The following is a 9,701-nucleotide window of genomic DNA, read 5'->3' on the forward strand; positions in this document are numbered from 1 at the left end:
TTAAGCTACCTGCGAAATCGTATACCGTTCACAACGCGGGAGCTAGCAAACTCTACTACCATATTTGATTCAAACGCCGGCTATCAGGCATGTTGGTTTCGCTTTGTGACATTACAATCGCCGCCACTTCGCTCAAATTTGCGATACATTTTTGGCAATAATTGTGTGGTGTGCAGTACCACTGATGTTCTGTAATCAGTTACGTTTACGTAACAACTGTAACCAGTGTCCTGGGTGCGGTATGCGCGTTTTTCGTACACGCAGATTTTATAAAAGAAACCGAGTTTCTACAGTACACAAATTTTTACATTGCCGAATAAAAGACGGTTTTCGAATCACATTTCTGTATCGCACCAGTTTAGTATTGTAGCCGCCTGTGAAGCTGGAATGAGCACGCCCCTTCAAGAGTCAGATTTGTCCGAGTTACCAAAGACACAACGGCGGCTTCACAGTCATCAAACATCCCCGATACGTCACAACTGCTTAACTACTACATATTATTGAAAAAATTTTTCTCCGGTGTACTTGCGGTCAAATAGTCTTTCAAGGTCAACTTATTTTAGCACTTGCCACCCACTGTAAGCGAAAGGAGCAATCACAGCTTCTCAACCGGCACCGTTTTATTGCCATTTTAGTGACGCACATTTGCTGTATTTAAATGTTTTTGAGTGCAATAGTTGATACAGTACGATTCTTTCTCTACCATGTAGTTTAAACAGAAACATGTTTTTCAGTGAAACTGAGAAAGAGAAGAACCACCTTTTGACTGCATTAGTCAGCAAAGGGATTGCACTTTCAAACAAAATTATTTCTAATGATGAAATTGTGGTTTCCACCAAAGTGACCTCTGATGTTGGCAGCGGTGAAAACCTTAAACCTGAAGCTTTCAACTTTTATGGTAATCGTAAAGGCAAAGTTGGGCACAAAGACGTCTCTTCGAGTTATCCCCTCGTCGTACGTTGTTTTAGCGCTAACATCGATGTGAACACACGTTGTGGATAAAGAAAACAAATTTTAAACTAAAGGTTTTGATTGCTTTGAGGCTAATTTCTTGCAAAAGGTAAAAACCAGGAAGACATTTTGATCAAACTTTTTCGGAAGTGTTCATCATACAATTTGCTTGTTTTAGCAATTTAATTTGCGTTACGTTGCCGATATTCTAATAACTCAACCAATATAAACTACATCAAAATTGAAAAATATGAAATTAATGAACGTGAGCATCTACAACTTTATTCATAATAATTAATTAATACTATAAATCACTTTTGGCAAGTAGGATTCTTAGACATCTCTAACTGTTATCTTTATAACAAACAATGATAAGCAATTATTATCCTACAGTTTGACCCAGGTTATGCTTACAAATTTACAACATACAAATGCCGTTGATTTTTGAAAATACTCTTTGTATTGAGGAACGGAAGCACGAACAACGCTCTTTCAAAGAGCGGCTGCCCAGCTTTGCATAAAGGGGCAAGGCAGATGTCAATTTGAGTGTTTCACGTTAGCAAATGTGCTGTTCATTTTTAAGAACACTTGCTTGCTGTAGGCTCAGAAACTGGGAATTTTGAAACATCGGGAACCTCAAGCACCTTGCCATCATCAATTGTCAAAATGCAATCAGACATAACCAAGTTGAAGGAAGTGTATGACTTGATACAAATGTTTGCTGATTTGTCTGATGCAAAGGTTTGTCATGGAGCAACATGTGCACTTTGCAAGCAGCTCCTAGTATTCAACAATTATTTTTAAGGTACTGCCGTTTGTACACATGTATGGATATGCTTGTGAGCTCTATGGTATAGCTCTCAAGGCTCTGCTCAAGCAGAAAGAGGAGAAACCATCAAAGGAATTGGATCTGAAAATAATCACGGTATTATCTATCTTAAACTACGTAAAAAGTAGAGAAATTGTAAGGTACATAAATGTATAAAGGGCACAACATGATTAAGTGAAATTTACTTCAATAGATTTTTCGGAAACTCGGTTGGGAGCATGTTGCGCAACACTATGAGAAAGGCTTACTTGCAAAATATCCAGCGACTTTTATACCATTTTAGTGAATTTTTTGGAGGACAACAGTGTGTTGTTATTTATTTTAGGTTTGAAATATAATCCTTTGATAAATCTGGATTATACTGATGAAAGTTTAGTGTTTTATTTTTAACCTTGTGCTGACTTGTTGATAAAACTTTAGCAGTAGTTTTATGCCAATGCACTTAATTGTGTCGAGCTACATAGTTGTTATTATACTTGAATGCAAACAGTTTATTATAAAAATACAATTACCAGTAAATTACAAAATACCAATAGAAAGAGCACAGTAAAAACAGTTTTCATACAATAAATGTAATACCGAACTGCGATAAAACGTGCAAGCTTAAATATGGTCTTGGTTAATAAGTAAATAAGTCTACAATTCAATGCTTTGCAATTACGTTAATTGTTCGCTTTCCATTTATTCTGATTTTGGAACTTCCAAACAGTTCAATATTAAAAACGGTGTTCATTAGCAATATGAGTAATACAGGACTGCAAAGATAAGTAAAATAACTCCAGTACTAAGCAATATAGTTTCAAATTGTTAGTTATCCTTTTAGTGAGACTTTGCATCAGCAAACAAAGTGCGTTGCTGGTGTCGACGTATTTGTGCTTGCAGTTGTAGCTTGTTAGTGAAGAAAACCTATGAGAAAGGAATTGAGTTTTATTAGCTTCTTTGTATGTTTACCGCCTATATAACCGGAATGCTACAAGCCCATACATGACACAAAGCTTGTTGTCAAACAAAGTTTTTAATGTTTGCTACGTACATGTTTCCATCCGACTTCACCAGCATACAATTTCATGTCTGGGGTAACTGTGTCACAATGCCGTTCGACTATGTGCTCCCACAGTTGTTCTGAATCACATAACTGCCAAAACAGAACAGATTGTTAAACAAATTGCAAATTCTAAACCTGCGTTCACAAAGTTCCACAAGTTCATTGCTAAATGCAAATATGTCAAGAAAACCAATACTTGTATTTCTGATGGAATAAAAGAGAATTATAATTTGTTTGAGACGTACTATAACTGACCAACACGATCTAGTTTGCCTATTAAAGTTTTGTTAAGTTGACAACTTTTTATCTTGGCCTAATTTTCTTTATAATTTTGGCTGTTCCATGCTAAAACTTGTTTTATGTAGTGTACAAAACATTGTTGCTAAAACTGCGTACATGCGTGTACCATTGCACAAGTGAAATTTATGTTGTATATATAACTCACCATAAAAGTCTTTTGACAATAAATCAAAAAGGCTAGTTTGTTTCATCCCCATTAAAGCCTAAGACTCTTTTACAGCATTCTAATCAAAACTGCTTATGTGTTTTTGTATGTTGGGTTTAACTAAGCCTATGCTTTCCAATTTTTGTGTTTATCATTTGGTTATATTATTCTTGGCCATGTTTTAAGGCCTTTGCTGATTTTTCTTAGTCATTGTTTGCTGGTGGAGTTGTTATTTTATTCACGATATAATGGTTAGCATTACGATGTAGACATGGAAAGTGGAAAACGCAAAGTCGATTTAATGCATTTCTGGGTAAACTTAATTTTTGTGTTTGCCCCTGTGACGTAAATTTTTCATAATTTTTTTTAAGTTGGGTAAATCTACTGAGTTATCAACACTATCCCACAATTCATGATGACGACTATCAAAAAATGCTTGACATGGTATTGGCGGAAAATTAACACTTGCCCCATCTGAATGCTAAAAGTTCGACTTTCTACTTTTTACAAATCAAAATATGGCGACGATTCTTGTTTGAAAGTAATCAAGTTTCAGTTGCAATTTTCCATACACCATATCATGTAACACAAATTGGACAAAAATAACTTCCAATAACCTGGCCTTGGGCTTATTCATCAAATTTGGCCATAAGAAAAAAGGAGTAAAATAATACATTATATGCAATGGAAACAGCATGCATAAGGCATTCTGCATGCTGATGCTTAACAAAAGTGCCATCAAACCAAACAATTTTCATGTCACTGCAGAAAAAAACGCTTATTTCATGTTGGCCCCTTAATATCTTACTTCATGAAAATGCTTGTTGGTTTGTGACAGTTTAGCAATATCTTCAAGGTCCATAAAAGAGATAATATAAATTTGGAGAGCATTTGATATCCGAACAAAGTGATCAAAGTGGCCTTCACAAAGACTCTTCACATAAGTTAGTGTGTTTTCCCCAAATACCCTTTTAACTTCACCTGAAAATACAAAGAGATAATATATATATGTACAGTATATATTTTGTTTTCATTATACTCAACAATGTTTTCATTAATTACGTATACCAGCAATGACACTACAATTACAGCCTGTTTAGTGCATTTGATTATGGGTGAAATATGGTTCCATGGGAACATAATATTAATTTTTGAAATCAGTGTAATGTCAGCATTCAGATTATAAACAAAATTCGCAAGTGTCATTCCTTTATCCTGTCTTTGTCTTCTCTGCATGTTTTTTGGATGGAAGCTGTGCATGATAGTCGGTGTCAAGCTGTAACACTAACACAGTTAATGGTTTTTGTTCTTGTAAAGAAGTGGCTGATTGAATATGAGTTATCGTTAAACTTGCTGCTGAGCAAACAGTGACCAAATTATGTTTTTTTGACAAACTGTTTTGATCCATATCAGGCCGTAGCGTTTTTGGTTATCATGAACGAAATGGTATAGTTTATTAATTAGTCACACTATAAGTAGCTTCTACTAGTAACAGTTATATATAATTTTGATTCATATGTAATTTGCAGCAGCTTACCATATTATTTAGAAACAATGTTGTAAATTGTGATACAACATGTTTTTACTATGGAGATATTTTCCATAAGCAATCTTGCTGAAGTTTAAAAAGATATACCAAGATTCACTTTGAAATTTGAAACCATAATCTTTTACAAGCTACGTACATCACACTGATTTGAAAGGGTTTCAAAAGTTAATATTCCATTTCCCCAGAATTACATAAGCCAGTGCACTATATACTATAAACACTACAGTACGGCAATTAACAAATCTTGACTAACTGTGTAAGTCCAAGTTATGTAAGAAATCATGGTGATTTTCTTTTGTCTCAGTTGGTGCTATCTTCACATCTGATTTCAGGCATTGAGGGTTTATCCTCCAATACCTCCAAATAACCTAAAAGTTCTGATAACGTCAGTATTTAGATATTATTTATTTATGTTTATATATATATTTGCTTAATTCAACAATTTTTTCAGGATATGAATTTTTTTCCATTGAAGTGTATAGTAGAATAGAATCCGCTTAACAAATCAAATTTTTCCCAACTAATATTAGTTTAGTAAGTAGCGGATTTAAAACCACCTCACCAAAATACAACTAAAGATGCCAAAATCGAAAATAAATCAATAGAGCTTAATTCTTGCCCCTAGAAAATGGGGCTGCAATGTGCCTTCCCTGTTAAATTTTAGCAATCATACTGACTGGTAAGTTTTTATGTGAAATTGACAATCAGGGATGTAATGGAACTGATATTTTATGCACAGGAGAAGAGAACTTTCTCAACACTGGAAAACTAAGTGCAATAGGATTTTTTAAGCACAGTTTAGATTTAATAACTGGTATGTTCTCTATGTAGTAATTTCTGTCCCAAAAGAAATGAGGTTTATTAAAACGCTGACTGTCATGAGAGCTTAGGATAGTTTGAATAATCATTAGACTAATTCAAAGGAGCCTCTCTTTCATTGCTGGCAGCCTTTGTATATGAAAAGCATAAGGTACATACTGGTATTAGTTAGTAGGGCTGGGGGAACTTGGCTGGCTAAAAGCTCTTAGTGAATATAGATTTTTTTAGCCATTAGCAGAAACTGTACATGTAGGAGAGAAACCGGAGTTAAATTTTTGATAAATAATTCATTGGCTCGTGGAAATTTACTGCTGTGTTAATCATTTTAATGCACGAATACATTATTTTCCTAAAAAACATTATGGTCTATCATGGTATAAGTTGCTAATACTGTACTACCTTTTATCACATCTCTTCATAATAAATAGCCATTTTAGGTACAATTAACAAGGTAACATGACAAATAGCGACTATGGCATCCAGCTAACAGCTAGATTTTGAGCCCTAGTAGTTAGCCGACTGATTTACTTATGAAACGGGTAGCTTAATTTTTGGGTATAGCTACTAGCAGCTAGGGATGTGCCAAATTGAAAAAGTTTGGATTCTTCAGAATACTACTAATTAATTTTGATATATATATGTGTGGATCCGAATCTACTAATTTTGTTCATCAAGCTGAACCTGATCAGTACTTGACAAACAAGGGAATCATGCTTAAAGTTATAATCCAATGAAATAAATAATAAATTATCAGGAATTAACCTGGAATTTGGGTATACATCATATATATATGATATACATATATGTATAAAATTATGACAACATTGCAAACATTTTCTGCCTTTAAAGTCAAACAAACAACCCAAAGCTTTGGTGCTTCACTTTTTTTTTTTTTTTTTTTTTGCTTTGTACAAAATAAAAGATTAGACCCGAATCTGCCTGCAGGATTCGGGTTAGTGAGAATAACAAAAATGGTTCATATCTGTGCGAAATAAACTTTCGTATATTTCACATTCCTACCAGTAGGCAGGTGAATTAAGTACCAGTACATTTCACAAGCCACTGGATTTCAAAGCAGTAACAATAAAATTTCATTTACAGGTAGCTTAGATTAACAATCTTTCAGTACTGAACTCTGAAAATAAAAATAACAACAAGCTAGCAGCAGAAGACAAAGTAGTTATTAATTAAAATTACACTGTCAGGCGCCAATAACATCATGACTTATATATATCCAGTAGGAACAAACATCCATTTAAATTAGGAACCGATAGTGAAAAATATGCAATATAACAACAGTAGAAAATGAAGTCAAATACGACTCATTAATGTACACATTAAGCTTTTTTACACTAGTAACTACCAATTTATTAAATTAAACAAACAAGTCATGTTAATAGTTTGAATGTTAATTTGTAACAAAAATATGACTTTATTGCATGCCACCATTTGTATCACTGCAAGCATAATCTTTTATCAAAACTGTTAGCATATTTTTCAGTCTGGCAATACAAACCCAGATCAGTAAGTTTGCCAATAGTGTGGGGGGGAAATGAATTGCGCAAACAATGGCTATTATTTCATCTTGATTGCGCAAGGGATTTCTCACCTAAAAATAGCAAACTTTCCAACCTGGTAATAAACTAACCTCATTTGTTGTAACCATCATGTTGACAAAATCTTTGCTTGGTGATGGTGCCTGCTCACTTACATCTAACAACACTCCATTTTTTACCAAAGACAGCATTGTCAATATCAATATCCAAATTTAAAAAACTTGGCATAAAACACCCATGAACCAGGGATAGCCTAATGACTGATTTGAAAGTGCCTGGAGAAATTAAAAATTACTGAATTATTGGCCTTTAGTCTAGTTAGAAACGCACAGTACGGTAGCCCTACAGCAACATACCTAGGCGAAAGGAAATAGCTTGTGGACTCGCGTTCTGTTGTTAGCCTTACAATAATCTGATCAGTAGATTACTGGATAAATCTTTGACTGGAACTATCTGCCTACTAAATAATTTTAATATGGTTACCGGTACGCGGTATATTTACACTGTTATATACAACAGTTGGGTCTAGTGCAGAATTGCACAAACACATGATACCTTTGCATAATAGACCAAAGCTACTCAAATTGTGACGTTATCTGGGAGACCCCGATAGTTTAATAGTCTAGCGGCATTGAAGATGATATAGCTTATCGAACATCTGGATTTCGACTATATTCTAAAATTACCAAACATATCATTTGGAGCTACCTAAAGCCTCGTGCTCAACTTGTTTACGGTACACTAAATCGCGCAGTCGTTATATTACGCATAATCCGTTAACAAATCAAACTCTGATGTTTTGAGCGGGATAGATTAGCATCGTATCGTCAATGGTTGCAGGGTTTCCATCTTAAAAAGTTCACCATTCGAACCGAATACAAAAATTCATGGGAGAAGATTTTAAAAGCGATTACTGATGAAAAACCTTGATATTTGTCATTTTCGATTTGTGTGATCGTGTAATGACAAAGATTCCGCCAGTGTGTAAAGTATTAATGAGTTATGAACGGCGAAAATTATTATTTAGTACCAAAATAAAACCAAACTATTTGCATATTTCAGTGCAAATATTTTCATTTAATGTGTGGGTGCTACAGCAAGTTATTATTAGCATTATTATTTTCATGCACATTTTAAGCTTTTTTGGCTCCCTTCATGTTGTTTAAGTGCTCAAGTATTATGCTAGCTGTAACGTGGTGAGTTTATTACAACAGAAACCGTGCCGAACACAAGAGAGGAAACATAAGAATGAGAATGACGATGAGCTGTAACACGCGTAGTACTCCTAATAGAAATCAAATACTCTGGTAACAATATAGTATAGAGATCACAATACACCCGTTTTTGTAGCTAATTAGTAACAAAATTCAAAACAATGAGAAGGGGATATTCTGGACAAGACGATTAGAAGGTTATATTACTCATCCAGAGCGCGTTGTTTTAACATTAGAATCACTGGAAATGGGAATACTTCCAATAGGTACGGCACGGGTATAATATCATGGTGATTACGAGTTACGACGATAATATTGCTCATCACAGGATACAACATAAGAACGCAGTTGTTCTAGAGATAATTGTACACGATCAGGTTTCATGCGCTTTTCCGGGTCAATCCACACATGGGTTTCCGGACTCAACGGCGGTAGGTTTCGATGACGCTTGTCAAAGTAGTGTTTTTGTCATGCTTTAATGTCTTTATCGACAATTTGATATTCTTCCAAGTACTTCCACTGTGGTACTAGCTTATGAAGGAGCATTGGAATTGTCGTCCGAAGCTACCTTCCCATAAGCAGTTGAGATGGAGTGAAACCGCGCTCAAAGGTGTCAATCGGGAGGCAAATAGCGCCAAACAAGGATCGTCATTCATCTTTAAGAGACGTTTCCCTGTCAGAACCGCTCTCTCCGCTTCACCATTGGTTCTAGAAAAGTAAGCTAGGGCTGCTCGTAGTATGTTTGATGCTGTATCTGTCAGAAAATTCAGTAAACACAAAAGAATTAATTGGAGGCCAATTATTATTATCAGAGTATAATTCTTCAGGTATACCATGGCAAGCAAAGATTGACTGGAAGTGGTTAACGACTATGCTGGCACGTTTTATCCACATCTTCATCACTTAAACCAAAAGAAGAAAGAATATAATCTCCTTTATCCCCGAACAAATAAAGGAACATACTTAATTTTAATTTTCCGGTTTTTTTCGAGAGTTGTAATGCCATCCAGTATCTTTCAAAACGACGTACCCATTTATCTCATTCCTCTGGGTGATTGAAGTCAAATGGCTCAGGCGGAGCTACTTGAAAAGACGTGCTTTCTTTCGTCTGAACTTGCAATTTTTAAAATCAATCAAACTATTTGCATATTTCAGTGCAAATATTTTCAATTAATGTCCGCGTGCTACAGCAAGTTATTATTAGCATTATTATTTTCATGCACATTTTAAGCTTTTTTGGCTCCCTTCATTTTGTTTATGTGCTCAAGTACTATGCTAGTTGTAACGTGGTGA

General features: G+C 34.9%; 2 protein-coding genes across 3 annotated transcripts in view; one reads left to right on the forward strand and one right to left on the reverse strand.

Annotated features, from left to right (window-relative positions):
• Window positions 1-2,519, forward strand: part of LOC143448454 (tripeptidyl-peptidase 2-like) — a 26,268-nt gene extending 23,749 nt beyond the window's left edge. The window contains exons 27-30 of one of the 2 annotated variants that reach the window (XM_076948216.1): window positions 735-898; window positions 1,553-1,692; window positions 1,757-1,876; window positions 1,974-2,519. In XM_076948216.1, the coding sequence (XP_076804331.1) occupies window positions 735-898; window positions 1,553-1,692; window positions 1,757-1,876; window positions 1,974-2,063 (514 nt within the window). In that variant the 3' untranslated portion in view covers window positions 2,064-2,519. The remainder of the gene's footprint in view (window positions 1-734; window positions 899-1,552; window positions 1,693-1,756; window positions 1,877-1,973) is intronic. The other variant, XM_076948217.1, reaches the window with a different exon arrangement.
• Window positions 2,245-7,465, reverse strand: LOC143448455 (F-box only protein 36-like). Its single transcript, XM_076948218.1, has 5 exons — window positions 7,287-7,465; window positions 5,073-5,187; window positions 4,079-4,251; window positions 2,814-2,915; window positions 2,245-2,686 (listed from the first exon to the last, which is right to left on the reverse strand). Exons 1-5 carry the CDS (start codon window positions 7,383-7,385, stop codon window positions 2,600-2,602), a joined length of 576 nt encoding a protein of 191 aa, XP_076804333.1. The 5' UTR covers window positions 7,386-7,465; the 3' UTR covers window positions 2,245-2,599.
• Window positions 7,466-9,701: the final 2,236 nt, after the last annotated feature.

This window comes from Clavelina lepadiformis, chromosome 3, assembly GCF_947623445.1.
Source record: "Clavelina lepadiformis chromosome 3, kaClaLepa1.1, whole genome shotgun sequence".
Lineage (NCBI taxonomy): Eukaryota > Metazoa > Chordata > Ascidiacea > Aplousobranchia > Clavelinidae > Clavelina > Clavelina lepadiformis.

What these genes read in the sequence shown, in the direction of transcription:
- LOC143448455 (XM_076948218.1), bottom strand. Translation starts at nt 7,385, where the DNA reads ATGCTGTCTTTGGTAAAAAATGGAGTGTTGTTAGATGTAAGTGAGCAG. An exon ending in TGATGGTTACAACAAATGAG is followed by an intron (nt 5,188 to 7,286) that starts GTTAGTTTATTA and finishes CAGAACTTTTAG; the next exon opens with GTTATTTGGAGGTATTGGAG. An exon ending in GTGAAGTCGGATGGAAACAT is followed by an intron (nt 2,687 to 2,813) that starts GTACGTAGCAAA and finishes CCTTTCTCATAG; the next exon opens with GTTTTCTTCACTAACAAGCT.